At 33.5% G+C, this 19,490-nt stretch overlaps 1 protein-coding gene across 1 annotated transcript in view; it reads left to right on the forward strand.

Annotated features, from left to right (window-relative positions):
• Positions 1–19,490, forward strand: part of CEP290 (centrosomal protein 290) — a 47,307-nt gene that overhangs the window by 13,533 nt on the left and 14,284 nt on the right. Inside the window, exons 23-41 of the mRNA XM_056508223.1 lie at positions 298–447; positions 1,448–1,563; positions 3,112–3,214; positions 4,890–5,120; positions 6,249–6,422; positions 7,547–7,658; positions 8,452–8,657; positions 10,733–10,884; positions 11,869–11,980; positions 12,757–13,212; positions 14,273–14,437; positions 14,657–14,764; positions 14,843–14,977; positions 15,596–15,859; positions 16,985–17,092; positions 17,622–17,812; positions 18,455–18,668; positions 18,859–18,996; positions 19,087–19,308. Of these exons, the coding sequence (XP_056364198.1) occupies positions 298–447; positions 1,448–1,563; positions 3,112–3,214; positions 4,890–5,120; positions 6,249–6,422; positions 7,547–7,658; positions 8,452–8,657; positions 10,733–10,884; positions 11,869–11,980; positions 12,757–13,212; positions 14,273–14,437; positions 14,657–14,764; positions 14,843–14,977; positions 15,596–15,859; positions 16,985–17,092; positions 17,622–17,812; positions 18,455–18,668; positions 18,859–18,996; positions 19,087–19,308 (3,357 nt within the window). The remainder of the gene's footprint in view (positions 1–297; positions 448–1,447; positions 1,564–3,111; positions 3,215–4,889; positions 5,121–6,248; positions 6,423–7,546; positions 7,659–8,451; positions 8,658–10,732; positions 10,885–11,868; positions 11,981–12,756; positions 13,213–14,272; positions 14,438–14,656; positions 14,765–14,842; positions 14,978–15,595; positions 15,860–16,984; positions 17,093–17,621; positions 17,813–18,454; positions 18,669–18,858; positions 18,997–19,086; positions 19,309–19,490) is intronic.

Genomic DNA, 19,490 nt, shown 5'->3' on the forward strand with positions numbered 1-19,490 from the left:
AAAGGAGTAGGAATGCACTGTGTTTTAAACAATTGGGTATAAAACTGTGATGATAAGTGTAATTGCCCTGATTGCTGGGGTAATTTGATAAATTTAGATGAATTTATTATGCTTTTAATGATTTATAAAATCATAGCATTTTTAAAAGGCTGTTTTAAGAAGTGTTGGAATGTTTTAGAATATAAGTAAAAATTAAGTATGTTAATAATAACTGATGTAGCAATATATGTTTCATCATTTTTTAAAATCTAATAGCAAGAGCTACTTCTTTTTGATAGTTTTGTGTTCTGTCTTTAGATTGAACAAATGAAAAATGAAATTTGCTTACTACATCAGTCAGAAGGTGCCAATATTGTCTTCCAAACAGTGAATCTTCCAGAAGGAATGGCTCCTTCAAGTGTTAATACAATTAATTCTCTGAATGAATATTTAATACATCTTACACAGGTAACTTATATATTCCTTGAAATAAAGAGTGTTTGTAACATGTATCTAATTCCTGTAAAATCTAGTAGTATGCCATGTATGGGCATGAGAGATCTCTCTGAAATTATTTTGGTGTTCTAACTTCTACTAAACTCTTTGGGATGTAATTTAAAGCTGTAGATATTTTATTGTGCTGTAAGCCTGAAAGGTAATAGCTAACTAAATTTTGGACAGCAATTCAGATTTTTGTTTTAAATCTGAATTTTGATCTAAATATTTGCACACTCTTCCTTCTGCTTCCACAGTTGCACTGTTTCTATGAGAAATTCTCTCTTACTGCTGTCTGGATTCCGCACCTGAGTCTGCATATGCAAATCCTACTTGAACAGTTTTTCCCTATAGAGCCAAGGTCTCTATTAATTTACTATATGAATTTTCATTCCATTATTTGTCAAAAATACATGAAAAATTGTAAATAAATGCATAAATATATTGAAACAGATTCCAGTGATTCCCTTGGGAAGCATAACAAAGGGGCATAGAGTACTGAAGAACTGTTTCAGAGTTGGAGTAAAAAAAAATTCATATTAATTTATCGTTTTCTGTCTTTGCTAATATTTTAATTTTTTCATTGGAGAATATTTTTTCAGCTCTGTATGCTTATGAAATAGAAGAGTATTTGAGAAACTGAGAAGAAAATGCCACTTGCCAGTTAGACATTCAGTTAGTATTCTTTGTGGGCTAGCTACAGGTCATAGTGTTTTGAACATTGAGGACTGTAACCTGCAGTGCAATTGTGCTCTGTTTGACACCAATTAATGTGAATGCTGAAGCTCACTGGATGTTTTTCATCTGTTGCTTCTAGAGAAAATGCATATTTCATATTTGTAGTTCACACAGTTCATGGCAAAAGCATCTATCATGAAAGCACAAAGGACTGCCATTTTGATTAAATTTCTAGCTTTGTGTTTAAAACCTCCATTAATATTTTCTGAATTTTTATTTGGATGATAATAATTAGGAACTGGAAAACAAAGAAAAGTTACTTAAACAATTCGAAGATGCAGTGGAGGACTACAAGCGAAAATTTGCAGTAATTCGTCATCAACAAGGCTTGCTGTATAAAGAATATCAAAGGTATCACTCTCTTTTCTGAATTATGAAAGTTCAATTAGCTAAATATTTAACAGTCTTGAAGCAAGATTTGCTGCTGTGTTGAAGTAGTTCTTTGGCGTTCGTAAGCGCTGCCTGATGCCGTGTTTGGATATGGACTCCATACATTTTCTTTAGTCCTGTAAAGATTCAGAAAACTCCTGCAAAACCGTCTTCTGCTGGACCCTTCTCATGTTTATCATGAGGATTTCATTCTGCTTTCAGTGTGTGATATTTTGCATTTACTAGAACCTGGTATGATGGACTTACTAGCCTAATTTTCTTTTGCTTTCAAGTATGGGTTCTGATAAGTTTTTGGGAGTGGGGAGGAGGAGAGGGGAAAAAAGCAAACTGCTGTCCAAATACAGTCAGAGATCTCTGAAAATTTCAGGTTGTTGGGATTTTATGGTTGGTTTTTCTTTTGGTCTTCTATATGCTTCAGTGAACCTAAATGCTATAAAATTATTCTTATGTTCAAAAAAAATTAAAAAGTGTTTTCATATTTTGGGAGGATAGGAATGAATATGATGATTTTGACTTTTCAATTAACAAACTATTAGTTGAATACTGTCTGGATTGGAATGAACAGTTACCTGGATGGCTTCTGGATAAGGGTTTAACCTTTCAGAAACATCTGTTTATTCTTTGAATCAATTAAGATTCCCAGACAATTTTATCTCTTTTTTAGGCATTAAAGAGACAGCTTTTTTTTATTGAAGGCTATAATATGCTGTCTCATTTACTACTAGGTGAGATATCTCCAATGACAGAGATAAAATGATGATTCATAAAATGATGATTCTCTAAATCTGGTACAGATTGAAGTTACAGGAGGAAATTCTTTGACTTGGCATCCCATTAAAAGTCACTTTCTTTAATTCTCATCCATTTTACTACATTATTTAAGAAACTTAGATACCTCTTTGAAGAGAAAATACCACTTCTAAAATACCATTGATGAACCATTTTTTAAACAAGCCTGAACAATGCCATATAGTGTATAGGAACTTCCTTATTAGACATGTATGAAGGATCATAGCTTTTTCTTTTCTCAAATAAATAAATAAAAATGGATAAAGGAGAGTAGTTTAGGCCAAAGTGAAGCTAAGTAAGCTGAATCTTTTTATGTTTTGGATGTGGTTTTCACTGAATTAACTAAACAGGTGTGGTAAGTTATGTCCTTTACCATCTGAAATAAAAGGAAATGCAATAAAAGGAAAGATTTGCAGGCAAAAAATAGGAAAGTAAGGCATATATATCTCTGCATTATAGTATGCATTTCTTGAAGAAAATGTTCTATGAAGAACAAGTAAGACGCTGAAGAATTATTTTCATCATTTAACCAGCTGTAGGCTAAACAGAGGATATTGTTTTTCAGTAATCCATGTACAATTTATCATGTGCTTTTCAAACTTTAGTACTACTAAAAGTAAGTACCTTGGTTTGCAGTATTTCAGAATTGCTGTTGAAGTAACAGTTTTTAAAATAATCAAGTCTTTCATTAAAATAAATTAAAATTCATTACTGTTTTAGTCAAAAGGAAAGCTGGCAAAAAGAATCAGAAAATATCAAAGAGGAAATGAAAAAACTAGAAGAGCAAAAAGAACAAGATGCTACGAAAATAAAGGCATATTCTGTAAGTCGTTTTGTTACTCTCATTTTTCAAAACGATTTTAGGACATAGGAGAGAGGTTTAATACTCTGCTGTAGTTTGTTTGATAGGGAAAATGTGTACACACACCTCTTGTGCGTGCCCCGGGGTGCTATGTATGCATGGGGGTGCTCCAGGGTTGTGTGTGCCCGTTGGCCTTCCTGCAGTCTGCTGATCCATTCCCTGGGGAGAAACCACCCCAAGAGGTCACATCACACACCCAAGGTGTGGGTCCCTAATTGTTGCACTTAGTACCTCCAGACCATTATCTGGAGTGCTGAGAAGTGATGTCCAGCAGGGAAGAATCACTCACAAATGCACAGAAGATGCAGGGAGAGTGGAGAAGCTTCTGAATCTGAACTAGGTTATGACTCCTGCATTATAACCCTTTCTGCCCCTACTGCTAGAAGTTTTTATGCATTTTTTATGCCAGTTTTCAAGGTGACAACATTTGAAGTCTCTCGTTTTATGGTTACTATTCTTACTATGGTTACTAATGGTGATCTTTCTCTTTAAGATTATCAGTTTCAAGCAGATGCCTTCTAAGGCAGTCTTGGGTATTCTTTTCACACACACTATTTACACTCACACTACTCTCTGAACAGAAGTTGTTTCCCAGGCTGTTTGACTGGGAGGAGGAACACACAAACAAGCCCTTGGAAAACACGTTCATTTACACTAACGTTATTACTTTCAGTTGCATCTTGTTATACATAACTGTTAATGAATAACTGTATATGAATCAGTGTTTCAGAAAAAAAGGAAACAGAATTCATCTTTCTATTTTGATTTACTTCCACCAAGTCTGAATTCAATATTACATTAAGGAAACTGAAAACTGTTGGTGGTATTTAGAAGTTCCTGGGATTGATGCAGATGTCTAAGCACAGACATAGTGCAATTTTAAATGGCTGTGGTTGTCTTTGGGCACAAACTTGCCGAAGGCATATCAGCCACATACATCCTTTTAAAGAAGCAGACACAGGGCAAGAATACCACAGGGTATTGGAAGTTACTGTGTGTTTAGACAGCTGAGTTCTAACAGCTCATATTTCTACCTGTCTCCTTAGCAAGCTGATGTGTGTGAGAGCAAAGCTAAAGCTCACATGATTTCTGTGACCATAATTACCTTAGTTTGCTCTCCCCACCACTGCCCCTCCTGGGATTTACACATGCATGCAAAGACGTGTTCACACAAACACATAAATGTTACTATAGAGGGGATCCTGTGGTTACTTTACTAGTACAGGTTTGGTCTTCAAAGCAGGATATTATTAGGGTTTGTTTGGAACCACAGGACTTCTATTTTGTTTAGAAAATTGTTCCAATGCATTGTTTTTATTCTAGGACAAATGGGAAGACTGATGACAGTGAATGCAGAGAACCATTCTTGATCTAAATTTTAAAAGTGTCAGCATTAATTAAAATTCCAGTTAATCAAATGTACTTAGTTTCTGGTTTTGAAGAGTTATCTTTTTCTTAGAATATTGCATGTTTGAGCATATGTTGAGTGTGTGCATATATTTTATTAGAAAAAAGAAAGTATTTCAGATTAATAGAATTTTTCCACCTAGATTAAAAAATACACTAGAAATCTTGTGTATGTAGTTGTGCTTTGCCATATTTATGTACAAGGGTCTTGTTAAAAAATGTTTTACAGAATTTACTCGATGCACTTCAGATGGATCCTGATGAAACAAAGAAAGCACTTGCAGAAAATAATAGAAAAATAACTGTTTTACGAGTTAATGAAAAATCACTAACAAGACAGTGTACCACTTTACTTGAAATGGAACAGCACCTCAGAAAAGAAAATGAGAAACTGAAAGGTGAAATAACACATATGGAGACTGCAGTTACAGAGAAGATTGGAAACTTGCAGCGATTCAAGGTATAGTTTATAGTAGTAATAGCACACATTTTTATTTTTACAGCTTGGAAAGAAATACCCTTTTGTTTTTAAATGGAGTTGTTACTAGTTTCTTGAATACATTTCCCAAAAGCTTGCTAATTGCTGTTATAAATCTTATAGAAATATTCTTTGTATTTCTGTAAGTACTGTGACCTGGACAAACTCAAGAAGTTGGTCCATGGGAATCTCATGTGATTTAACAAGACCGAGTGCAAGGTGCTGCACCTGGATCAAGGCAACCCCTGGTACCAATCCAGGCTGAGGGATGAACAGATGGAGAAGATACCTGCTGAGGACTTGAGGGTGCAGGTGGATGAGGGGCTGGACATGAGCCAGCCATGTGCACTCACAGCTCAGAAACCAAACGTGTCCTGGGCTGCATCCAGAGCAGTGTGGATGGTATGAGGAAAGGCTGAGGGAATTGGGATTATTCAGACTGGAAATGAGGAAGACTCTGGGGTGACCTAAACCTCTCCTTCCAGTATCTGGAGCTAGCCTACAAGAAGTATAGAGGGAGACTTTTGACAAGGGTGTATGGTGACAGGACAAGGGAGACTGGCTTCAAACCCAGAGAGAGTAGATTTAGATTAGATATTAGGAAGAAATTCTTAGCTATGAGGGTGGTGAGGCACTGGCACAGGTTGCCTGGATCAGTTTTGGATGCCCCATCCCTGGAAGTGTTCAAAGCCAGGTGGATGGGGCTCTGAATAACCTGGTCTAATAGAGGGTGTCCCTGCCCATGGCAGGGTGGTTTGGAACTAGATGGTCTTCAAGGTGCCCTTCCAACCCAGATAATTCTATGATCATTGTATGAAACCAAATCTTACCTTTTGGTCTTGCAGGTTGCTAGAGCCTGTATTAATTTTATAAGATACTTTTTGACTGTGCCTTGAGAGGCAGCTATTGATAAAATTACCCGGAGGGTTTAAATATTAAAGAAGTTTTGTCAGTGTTTATTGCAGGTGTTTTTTAAAGATGAACATTAATTTAGAAAAATAAACTAATGTCTAAAGCACTATATTAAGTATTACTCTTTTTACATGGACTAATTTTATATTTCAATTTCTAGCTGACCTTAGTAACCTATTGTGTTGATTATTTTCATAGGAAATGGCTTGCTTTAAGATGGCAGCTCTGCAGAAAGTGCTGGACAGTAGTGTGCCATTGTCTGAGCTAGAAGTGGCCAATAAGCAGTACAATGCATTAACTGCTAAATACAGAGAGATGTTACAAAAAGATAATTTGCTTGTGCAACGGACAACAAACATGGAACACATGGAGGTAATGTTTATGTTGTGTAACCCTAAGGGGAAAAAAATGGGCAGACAGAAAAGCATTTAGTTTTGGTTCTTTGGTGTTTTTTTGTTTGTTTGCTCTTTAAACTAAGCTTTGGATATGTTCTCTCAGAAATTGTTTTTAGTTCTTTGATTCCTAAAACAAGGCTGGCAGAAGGAATATTTGGTACCATCTTTAGTTTTGGAGGTCATAAGGAAAGTAGAATGAATATAACACTTTCAAAGCTTTCTCTCAAAGTATGTGCTCTTACTAATTCCTAGCTTTCACAGGAATGAAATATTTGGTTCTAAAAAGAGTAAAGCTTTGGAATTTTACTTCCATAAAAGAAGCCTTTATAATGTGCTTGCAAAATATTGTAGGAACTGTGAATGTTTAATTCCTGTGAACTTTTATTCTGAAGTACAAGGGAGTTTCTTCTCAAGAAACTTTTCATGGGCGGTAAAGAATTAAGAACAACTATTTCTATTTTATGGAATTTTATGGGTATGAAAACTTGCATTGCTTATTTCAGCAAATTCATACAGCTAGAGAATAATTTGTGAACTAAAAACGTGTCCAGAAAACTGAAAATTGAAAATTAATATGAAGTATTAAATTAATTTTTTTAGGTTAATGTGGAAATTTGTGTTTCTATTTGGAGGAGTGAAGGAACATTTACAAAAGTAACATTTGGCATCATACTAGATACCTAAAAGAACTGCAAGAAATGTGTGATCTGTCTCAAATAGGTATTTATGTGCAAGATGAAGTATTTGTGGGATGAAGTCATCCTCCAGAAGTACTTCTTTCCCACTCTTAATGAGGTGCTAAGTATGACAAACAAAGATTTTCTCATCTAATTCAAGATGCTGTAGGAATCACAGTCGCTGGTAATAAATATTCACAGTATTACTAGCTGTGACAGTAATATACAGAGGACAAAAACTAACATTTTTAAAGTTATAAAACATATGCACTTTAAAAACATATACTCTTCTGTTGCAATATATATAGATTATGGGTCCCACACAGGTAAAGTCTTTTAATCTGAAAGATTTCATAGATACTAGACATGAAATCTGCTGCAATTAAATAGTTTGCTGTTACATTGCAACTTTTCTGTCATATAGCATGAGAATGAATCCTTGAAAGCACAGATAAATTCATTGAATAAGGAGCTGGAGATCACAAAAGAAAAACTTCACACTGTGGAGCAAGCTTGGGAACAGATGACTGAACTGGGCAAGTATGAAAGTTATATTGCAAGATTAAACTCTAAATGGTAGATCCTGTATTTAAATATTTTAAAATTGATGTATCTTAAAATAATGAAAATACATTTAAAAAATCATAACTATATTATGTCTTTCAGTAACAATCTCCATTTTTGTGCTGAATTTTTTTGTTTGGATGTTTCATTTGACTAAAACCAAGTTTGGTATTTTTCTCTGGAAACTCTTCTCACTTGACTTTCTTGGGTTACTGGGTCAAGGGTTTAAAAGCTTTAAATGCAACATCACCTGAAATTTTTTTTCTTAATATGCTCTAACTTGATTGTCAGTCATAGTGTTTCAGAGGTTGTCAAGACAGTGGTTTCTTTTTGCAGGTTTCATGCCTTGTAACTAAGTATTCTTTCATAATAGCTGGTGTTTTTTGTATAGATTTCATTCCCATTATTCAGGAAAAGCTCATTTACCCTGTTTCTTTTACAGAATTTAAATTAAATTTCCTGAAGATTTGCCAGTTGTATTAAGCATAAGGTGAAAGGCTACAAGGAAAATAGTTTTCAGTCTCAATAACCATGGTTGCAGATACATGCATGCATAATTGATGCTAGTATTTTATTCAAATTACATACTTTTAAAACATGTAGTAAGGCAAGATAACTAAGCCTCCAGTTTAAAAAAAAATAGTAGAGATGATAAAGTTTACTTGACACAGATAAAGCAAAACTCATATTTGGTTTCATGGTGGAAATAATTTTCATAGTTGAATCAGTTTGTGTATTTCTTAATTTAAGTATTTTTTCTTGTAGGGGGTGACAATGGTGTGGACAAAGCCACAAAAGCAATAACCAACAGTGAGATTTTGTCCATTTCTAAGAAAATCACAATGTTGGAAATGAAGGAACTAAATGAAAGACAAAGAGCAGAACATTCACAACGAATGTATGAACACTTAAAGTGTGCTGTAAAGCAAATAGAAGAACGTAATTTTGAATTGGAAACAAAATTTGCTGAGGTAAATCTGCTGAGATTTAACAATCTAAATTGATACATCTTGAAAGCATATTTTTGAGCTTTTCAAAAATTGTTTATATCAATAATATCAATCTGTGTCAGTAAATAAGTGTATAAATAAGCTTATGATGCCAAAAATAGTTTTATAGCCTTTAGGAGCTGCAGTTTTGCATATAGAAGACATTGAAGAAAGATAAAACTTAAAGATAAAACTTAATTTGTCAGTAGTTTATTTTATAAGTTAGTTAATAGTAAAACACATAATGAGTATCTTGACAGTTTCCTAGTTTTGTCAGCAGACTGCAAAAAAAAGTCTGTTCCAAACTTGTTATTTCTTTTGTCTAATCCACATGATCTCTTTTCCTTATGATTTTTTCCTCATAATTTACCAATTATTGAAAAAAAGGTTAGAACTTTACATCCCTTGTACAAATGATAGTGTCATGATTCTGTTACAGATTGGATATATCCTGTGCCACATGTTGTCTATACTACAGAAATAGTGTCTATACTACAGAAGTAGTGTCATTGAAGCTGATGAACCTTAGTATTCCAGTCCTGTCAGTCTTAAAATTCTTAGATTTTTTTGTCCACACTATTTGTAGTTTAATTTTTCATAGAAATTCATTTTTTACCAGCAAGAGACTTTATTACAATCTCTACAATAAATTTATTTATAGGAATATACAGATTTACACAAGGGCAGGAAGAGAATAATTGATAGGAATGCTGATAAGATTGTATTAATTTCTACTTCTTGTCCTTTGCTAGTATGTAGTCTGACTGTTTTGGATTCCTACTATGTGACTTCCTGTTTCTCTGTTGTTTTTGTAGTTTGTTACATTGTTTTGATTTAATTTAATCTGGGAGATGGAGTAACTGAAAGCGTATAAAGCTTTTCAGCAGCAGTATTGCTAAAGCCTTATCTGATGAGATGAGTTCTTTTATTTCTATAAGAAGTGCTTTAGATGATGCACCCTAGTGTCACATTTTTCATATTCCTTTTTGTATATATTATTTGTCTTGTGATACTTTTAGGTCTGATGGTGTTCCTTCATTATGGGTTGATGAACTGCTAAAAACCATTTTTTCTTGCTAGCACCTCTGCATCCCTTTTTTGCCCCATTTCTTTAGTTCCAGGACATACATTTTCTGTTTCTTATACTCCAGTTGTCAGTATCTCCTAACCTGGTATAATTGCTTTTTTTTTGTTTGAGAAAGAGATAACAAATTTTGCAGATGTAATTAATGAAGGTTGTAAGTGATATCAGTTTAAGAACTGATAACTAGAAGTCTAGTATACATCTTTTCAAGTCATAAATCAACTTCAGCATTCTACTTTTAGTTTTCCAGTTCTGTGAGGATACCTTGCACTTCTTTTTGTCTGTTTAGGAAATCAGATATTTTGTTAAGAAGAAGTGGTATGAGAATAATGGGTCACAACTCTATATACTGATTAAATCCTGGGATTTCTCTGTGTTAGGATTAAGAAAGATTAAGATTATCTAATTTAATGCTTTTTGGTTTGAATTGAAATATTGGTTACTTAGTATTTGATAATCCACGTGAAAAATCAGACTGTTTGAAAGAATATCACTTAATTAAGAAAGTTTTTTTAGGAAGGATCAAAAAACAGTATTATTGTCAGTCTTGGAATTTATAATCTCTATTTGTGTTACCAATGCCAATGTAAAAGGCACTATATAAATTTGTAAGACTTTTATTTCCTAAAACGTTTACATTTAAGTTTTTTTGTCATTTGTGTTTAGGAGCAAGTTATTGCAGTAATGGTTGTAAGAAAATTCACTAATAAGAACTGTGTTTAGTTTAGAATCCTTTTCTGTGACAAATTGTTTATCCATTCCTATGTGCATGGAATCCTGCAAACAAAAAATTGTTTAAGCAGAGAGTAAGGGAAGCTGCTTTTTGAACACAGCCTCATCCCAGCTGAACTGTGTTTTGTAATGACTGATAAAGAAAAAAATATTTTTGGTGCTGCTGTTTCATTGTGAATTTTGAGTGGTTATGTGCTTAGGATACCATTTTGTTTGTTTGTTTCTGATTTTATTTTTTAAGCTTACCAAAATCAATCTTGAGGCACAGAAAGTGGAACAGGAATTAAGAGATGAACTGTCAAAGAGTGTAAGTAAGGCAGTAAGTGATGCAGATAGACGACAAATCATGGACCTAGAGAAGCGTGAGATGGAGCTCAAAATCGAAGTATCAAAGTAAGTCTTGAAGTTACAAATTTTGAATTCAGTATGTTCAGAAATGTGTGAAAATTGAGGCATGCTAGTCTTGCATATACACTACTTGTGTATCACTAGCATCCAATTTTCAATGCCTGTTTTTTTGAGCATATATACATGACAAATTTGGCATTGAAAATGAAGCATTTAATTCCTGACTATAAAGAATGCAATTTGTTTCATTTTAATATGAACAAGGAATTAAATGTTGGCCTGGATAGATAGGTTAAAGTGCAATTAGATACTTACAGTAGTATTTGTACACTAATTAAGGTTGATTTTGTTTCTGTGCCACAACCCCCATTATGTGCATAAAATTCTCATAGAACAAATTGGAAAGCAGTTCTTTCTTTGAAAGACTTCTATCTCAAAGATTAAGGGTACAGTAGGTGGGAGGTTTTCCATTTTTTTAGAAGAGATTAACTTTGCATAAATTGGAAAATGAAGCTTTTTAGATATGTTGATATGAACATTTGTCTTTGAGTAATTAATGCAATCCTATTATATGCCTAAAGCAGCAAAATCTATAGGGATACTTGCAGTGGATTTTGGCAGTGCAGATAAGTTATTAAATCTGGGGAAGCAGAGAAGGGAATTGAGAATGAAACATTTTGAACATTTAGGAAATGCTGAGTATTTATGTGCTGAAGTAAGAGAGAGATAGGGGACATAGATGCTTAGTTCAGGTAAAAAACCCATGACATTGTTTTCCTGGGTTAGGTTAGTGCTAGCAAACTTCTGTATAGTATATAGGAAAATGTCCTGTGAAAAAGATGAGAGGCAATACAGAAGAATTTTCTTAACCAGAGCTCTAAGTTGTAGAGTATGCTGAAAAGAATGAAGTCCAAATGTTTTGGTATGAAGAAACATACTAAATATCTTTTCTTAGTATATTCTATGTAAAAAAACATATTAAGTTATTCAGTGTTTCAAGTGACACAATACTCTTGTTTTCCCTGGAAGGTTAAGAGAACTGTCTGATGTAGCACAAACACAAGTTGAAGCTCTGGAGGCACGTCAGCAATACAGAGATAAAGAAGTGGAGTATCTCAGAATGCAAATTTTAGATTATCAGGTAAAGTTCACCCGTTATTAAAAAGGCAGTTTGGATTCTTTTTTCCCTGGAGTGAGAAGAAATGAAATAATTCTGCAGTGAATTAGAAAACTGCAAAAGTATTTCAGAAGAATCTTAGCAAGCTAGTCCTTGTAGTGTCTATACCCTTTCAAAAGTTCTGTATTATGTTAATTATTTCCTTCTCCATTTATTCCAATTCTAGCTGTGCAGCTATTACAGATGCTGACCTTTTCCCATGTTGTTTACATACAATTAATTCCTGTATCATTAATACATGGTCAAGGAAAAACACAATTTTCCTTGAGGAAAGTCTGTTCATTTTTTTACAAGGTGACAAATTACTTGCAAATATTGAAGATTTACAATTTTTACTACTAGGTTTAGTATTTTGTTTTGTTATTAGCTAAAACAATTTATTGGAATTTGGTTTCATGTTATAGAAAGATTTGAGGACTTAAATCCAACACTTGTGTCAGCTTTTATATTTTCTAAGTTTAGATGCATATTTCTTCCTCAATTTCTGGTATTTTGGGAGGAGACCATTTTTAAGATCAGTATCTGAAAAGGTGTACTTCTAAAATGTGGCTGTAGGAAAAATAGTGGAAAAACTAAAAGCCTATTGGAGGCTGATTCTTACTTTTCTCTGTGAAATAAAATGTATCAATATATAATACATATCTATTAAAAACCAGCTTGTTTATATTTGCTTATAAACTGTGTTAACATATTTTATGCTAAAATGAAAAGCAAATTTGTTCTGCCAATTTTGTTCTTAGGCACAGTCAGATGACAAAGCAATTATTGCAAAACTGCATCAAGATATTGTAGCCCTTCAAGGTAGTGAATCTGTTGCTGTAAGCAAATTGGAGAAGTTTAAATTGAAACTGCAGAAGATGGAGATCCATAATCTACGTTTAGAGCAGAAGCTTGATGAGAGAGATCAAGCCTTATATTTTGCCCGACTTGAAGGAAGAAATAGAGCCAAACATCTACAACAGACAGTTCAGTCTTTGCGGCGACAGTTTAGTGGTGCTCTGCCTCTAGCACAGCAAGAAAAATTCTCTAAAACAATGATTCAGCTGCAGAATGACAAACTGAAGATCTTGGAAGAAGTTCAGCATGCCCAGCAGGAGCGTCGAAATGCAGAAAACAGAGCATTAGAGCTGGAGTTGAAACTGAAAAGTTTAGAAGAATTAGTAAGTGCATTGAAGGACACAAGAGGAGCTCAAAAGGTTTGTGATTTTATAGCTTTAAATAGCTTTGCTTATCTGATCTGCATTTAAATTAAGTTTCAATTCAGTTTGTTATCTAAATATATGTTTTAATGTTAAACTTACTGATTTCAAAATACAGTTAGAATATGGCAGATATCATATTTTGTTTTCTGTAAAAGTCAGTGCAGTTATATGTACTAATTACCTTCTTTTGTGCCCAATTAAGGCACATAGGAACTAGACACTAACTATAAATGCAGTTATATTAAATTGATTTAAATTACGAATCTAATTAAATAAGGAATTAAATTAAATACAGATTAGCATTCTGAAGTTTTGTTCCATGAGATTGCAGTGAAATCTTCGCTCCAGATCCATGTCTTTTTTAAAAAAAAATCCAGGGGCAGTAATTTAGGCAGCAGGGTTAGAAATGTTGCTATACTCATGTAATTCTGCTTAAGCATATTTTGCAACCATAAGCAATGTCTCCCTGAAATCTTGAGAAGGCTTTCTCACTTCTCTTCAAGATCACTATATGTTACATAATATGATTGTATCTGTTGTGACTGAAGTTGTCTGCATGTAAGCAATGGTTGTAATGCTCTGGGAATGTTTTAATTTAAAGTCAGTTTTCAAATATTTTTCTAGAGTATTTTGACATATGTCTGTTATTCTTAGGACATATGCATTTTTTTAATACATACAGTGTTTAATGGTTTTGAATTCTCTTGCTCTTTTAGAAAATACAAATCAAACTTCTTGCATACTTCTTTTTTTAAGTCTGGACAAATACATAAGGTATAACTTTGGTCATTTTAAAATTGCGTGCAATGCACTTTTGTCAGTGTAAGGGAAACCTGTTGCCTCTCCAGTTGGCTTCTGCACTTATCCATCATTCCCTTTGCAATTTCATATTCTTGTCATGATTCCTCACTCAAGAAAGTGAAGAGCATAAAAAGGCAGAACATCTGTCTTCCAATTAGTTTAAGAAGTTCCACCTGCCTCAAAACCAAAGAGTGAAGCTGCATCTAGTTGGCCTGTGGTAAATTGTAATATATTGTATGTTATTTATTGCAAGGTAATTGAATGGCACATAAAAATGGAGGAACTGCATCTGCAGGAACTTAAACTCAGTCGAGAATTAGTCAAGCAAAGAGAAGAGGTGAAGTATTTGCATAATATAATTTCTGAATATGAATGTACAATCAGTAACCTGGAAGAAGAAATTGTACAGCAGAACAAGGTATGTATTCCTGCATGCTATTGAGAAAATACCCTATTCTTTATTTAACTAATGACTTTCTAAAACTTTTTAACACAGATATTTATATCTTGGTTTCATAGTCCTTTTTAATAGCTTGTTTGAGTGTTTTTCTTTTTGGTAGTTGTATTTTCAGTTCAAGTTGTCTATAAAATTCCCATTGCCTTCCATAAATAAACTACTATCAAACATTTTTTATAGTCTCATGAAGAAAGGCAAATGGCTTGGGACCAGAGAGAAGTAGAACTCCAGCGCCAGTTAGACCAATATGATCATCAACAAACTGAAATACTCAGTACAGCTTTAAAGGTATGTGCAGTAAAAGTAGACATATAAGCATGTTTTTCAGAGCTGTCAGATTACATTAATATGAATCTTTCTGTGCAGTTAGAAGAGGCTACAGGCTCAGTTCCAGACCCTAGTTTGCCAATCGCACAACAACTTGAGTTGGCTTTACAAAAGATTCAGGAACATATTCGAACAATCCTGGAAACTAGGGCAACCTGCAGATCACTGGAGGAGGTAATTGAATGTATAAATTATAATTTAAAGTGACAAAGTTTGTGTTTCCATGCTCTTTTACTTTTTTTTTTCCCCATGAAAAATACTCTTTTTTAAATGTTACTTTGACATATTTAACACTCAGAAAATGTAAATAATGTAATCACGCCGTGAATAAAATGAAGTATTTTTTCCATTGGAACAAATTATAGAGGAGGATTTTCTAGTGTTTTTATTAATCCATTTAGTAGGGTAATACACCTCTTGCTGTAGAAAATTAACTATACCTAGTTAAATTTAGCAAGTGCTTTTATCTTGAGTTGTTAAATTGCTACTCTGCTACAGAAGATTTTTTGTGGCTCTTAAATAATTTGTAAAACACCAGCTTTTTCATTTGGTAGGACAAAATTAATTGTTTAAGTGTCTTGTGCCAAGCAAATAATACATAAAGACACAGTTATGATATTCAGGTGTATATTGATACTGATCTAATAGTAATCCCATACAGACAGAACCCAGTACAAAGTGTTTTGTGTTTATAAGTACCTTTAGGGAAATCGTTTTGGTACATTTCTGGAAAAGTAAGATCTTTTTGCAGTGTTTGAATTCTGGAAATTCAGAAATTGCCTTTTGTTGCAGAAATTAAAAGAAAAGGAGACCGCTCTGTGGAAAGCTGAACAAAATGTTATATCAAGAGATAAAGTTATAAATGAATTAAGACTTCGATTACCTGCAGCATCAGAGGAAATGATAATGGCTGAATTAAGCAAGCAAGAAGATGACTCAGAGTACCATCATGCCATGAAAATTGCTCATCAAACCATTGCAAATATGCAAGCAAGATTAAATCAAAAGGAGGAAGTGTTAAAAAGATACCAACATATGCTTGCTAAAGCAAGAGAGGTAGTTAAACTTTTTTCCTGAAATTTCTTCAATTTTGAAGTTGTTTTAGTTGATTCTTTGTTTTCTCATTGCTAGTGAAATCTAAAATAAAAGTTCCTGATCTCACCCAGAACAGAGACAATTGCTTACTTTATATGTGGAAAGTTCATGTAGAATTTTTTAACCTTTTAGAATATTAGGTTTGCATAATCAAGAAGTTATGTATATAATGTCTAGGAACTAAAGTAGTGTGACATGAAGAAAATTTAAATTCTGCTGAAGTGGTCTTGGTATGTTTTGTATATTTCTTTGGGATTTTTCAGTATTTGCAGCAGATCTCTGGATTGCATCTGGTAGTGAAATTGGAAAGTAAAAGGAAGATGCACATTTATGGATAACATTCTTCTCAAAGCATATTTTAAACGAAAGCATTTTTAAAAGCATAAACTGTGTGTCTAAGCATTCTTTATATTATTTAAGCATAATTCATACTGTTTTTTCTTTATATCCATAAAGCATATTTTACAGCATAAAATCAAACAGGTACTTCAAGACCAAACATGCATTGGTTTTTGTTTGCATCAGAAGTACATTTCCAAATCATGCTTTCTATCATCTTCACTTAGTGTCCTTTGCTTTACACATGTAGCTATTTCTTTTGGGAGAAATCAAGGGGTTTCCTTTGGAAAACACCCAGAAGATGCAGTCTTAAAGTGAGCCTGTTGTGCTCTGTGTGCTACCATTCTATCCATGGGATCACACTATAGGCCAAAGTATAAGGTTGATTTTGTTTCTGTGCTCTAATTTTATCTGGTATGGATATTACCGTCCTTACTGATAGTCACACTTTGTGAAGAGCACACTTTGTTCTCCAGCTTCTGTGCTGTTACACCATACTACTTGCTACATAGCTTAAAACTGCAAGAGTTGTTTGTTTTTTTTTTTTTTTGTTCCCCAATAGTGTAGAAAGGAAAAAAGAAAATCATTGATTATAGCTAGAAGAAAAGAATTAAAAAAACTTACAGAATTAGTGGAAAATTTGGACAGTAATATTGAGCAATGAGTGAGCAAACAATGTGAAGACACTGTAGTTTCATGACTTTCTGTGATAGTGTACATCACTGGAGTTTTATTTTCAACTAACAGGAACAAGAGGAAATAGCAAAGAAGCATGAGGAAGACATAAGAGTTCTACACCAGAAGTTAGATTTGTACACTGACAATTCCCTAAATAAATTCAAAGAGACTGCTTTGGTGAGTCATCTATTTGTAGAATTAGTGAAGTTGTTCCTATATTTTTTACTTTCTTGGTGGAAAGAACAGTTTTGCAGTCAAAAGTAAATAATAGCTGATGACAGGAAAAATGAAATGGTGATTGATATATAATTGTTGTATTGTTTTTTAGAGATTGCACATGAGAGGCATTAGAAGACAAGTGTAAAAAACCAGAATCAGCACCTCAGCATATATGGGCATTTTGCATATCATCCTAATTTACAGAGAATTCTAAGGAAGAGAGTTATATTTCAATTCAAAATTTCTCTCTGCACCTTATGATAAGATGAAACCTGTATTCTGCTGTATGTTGATCAGTAGATGTACAAAGTTTTTTTTCAAACCAGCCTAACTTGTTTCTCTGTGAACTAAGAATCTTATCTCAGTAAATAAATGGTAGCTATTAATGCTTGATTATATTTATGAATGAGTTAAACATGCATCAGTAATGCTTATCTTTTGATTAAAGTTAAAAATGTTTGTCACTTGCATTTGTTGTGTTTTGCAGGAGTTAGGGAAACAGACTTCTATGTCCCTATCCAACAGCAAATATTTTCATCACTTAGAGCAAATGGTAGCAGAACAGGATAATTCTCTTGCTTCACTTGTTGGAAGATTAAAGAAAACCTCATCTGATTTGGAGAAACAAAAAGAAATTACTATATTGAAAATCAATGAGTTTGAGACAATCAAAGCCCAGTAAGTTTTTAAACTATTAACATAAGTCACAATTGGAGTGGTTCAAGTCAATTATGTATTGTTGCTACAGGACTGATCTATCAAATTGAACGTGTTTTTGCTGACTTTAAGATTTAGGTGAAAAAAATCTCAAAAGCATTAGTACAATTGGCAATTGTAATTTATTTTTGATCTGTAGCACTTCACTGGGGCTAAAACTGTGGCTTGGAAAAATGCTGTTTAATTGTTAGCTTTTTGCCATTTAGTGAAAAAGTTATTTTTAGGTTACTGTATTACTTGCTGGCTTGTGTTCTGTCATTTTTCTACCCATGACACATCTGTCTGGGTTTGCTGGGGAACAAGTCTGAATTCATGAAAGTTTGACGCATGTTTAAAAGGAAAAACTATGATGCTTTCTTTACTTGTAAAGGCCAGGAATGAAAATGAAAAATACTGTAATGTAATTTTGCTGACTTTCATGAGTAATTCTCTTATTAAATGGGGGCTGCCCTTGTTGAGTCAGTATTTCTTTGCTGTTTCCAAATCTAAGTGTCTTTTTCTTCAGTAATAATAAGAATGAAATATTGTATTCTTTGTGATTTATTTAGAGTTTGCTGACTTAATTGTTACACTGTACCCTATTAATGCTTTTTTTAAAATTAGGCTTCAAGAAAAGCACACAATTGATGTGGAACAAATAAAAGAAGAAGCAAATGAGCTGAGGAAAATAATATCTCAGAAGGAGAAGGAATTAGCAAATGTTAAAGCTGAACTAGAGGTCCAAAAAGAAGCAAATAATAGAGCACCCACAGCAACACTGAAAAACCTGGTGGAACAGCTGAAGAGCCAGTTAGCCATAAAAGAGAACCAACACAAAGTTAGTCAACAAAAATTAATCTCTATGTCGCTTAAATACTAAATCTTTTGTAATGCTTAAGAATTCTTTGTATAGCTGAGCAGGAGGTACAATATAACTGCATAATATGCCAAAGTAAAATATAACTGCCTTTTCTTGTTTTGTAGCAGCATCTTCACTTACGAAAAAAAATTTAATTAATTATTTTCAGGCTTTGAGTAAAGCACTTCTAGAACTCCGAGCAGAAATGACTGCCAGTGCTGAACAGCAAATTATTTCTGCTGCATCACAAAAAGAGGCTTATATGAACGTCCAGGAGATTGTTGACAGAGAAACAAAGGGGCTTACGGTGAGTACCAGGTAATGTCTTTGTATTGCTGTGTTCTGTTGTTGATCAACCTGATTTGAGGCCTTTGCTGACTTTTTCGTTTTCTTTTAGACACAGATAGAGGAATTGAATAATCAGATTACAAAACTTACAGATAACCTTAAAATAAGTAAAAACAAGGAAACTTCGTTGACTGATGAAAGGAATGAGTTAAACCAAGAGCTTCAGAAAAAAGAAAAAGCCTTTGCTAAAATATCGAGGGAAAAAAATGAAATAGAAAAAGAAAATGAAGAACTGAAGAACCGGATTAGGAGGCTAAGCAGTAGCATTCAGGTAGAAGTGACTTCTCAAACTATGTTTGATCTTGGTCAAGTTTCTCTATAGAATGAGCTGGTTTGGAGAGATGGAAGATTTAAGTATCTTACACTTGATTAAATTTTTTTTTTCCTCATCAGCGGGAAAACAAGCTACGAGCTTGTTTCTTTGCCTCAGCTAAACAAAAAATAAATTACGTA

This window comes from Oenanthe melanoleuca, chromosome 1A (assembly GCF_029582105.1).
Source record: "Oenanthe melanoleuca isolate GR-GAL-2019-014 chromosome 1A, OMel1.0, whole genome shotgun sequence".
Classification (NCBI taxonomy): Eukaryota; Metazoa; Chordata; class Aves; order Passeriformes; family Muscicapidae; genus Oenanthe; species Oenanthe melanoleuca.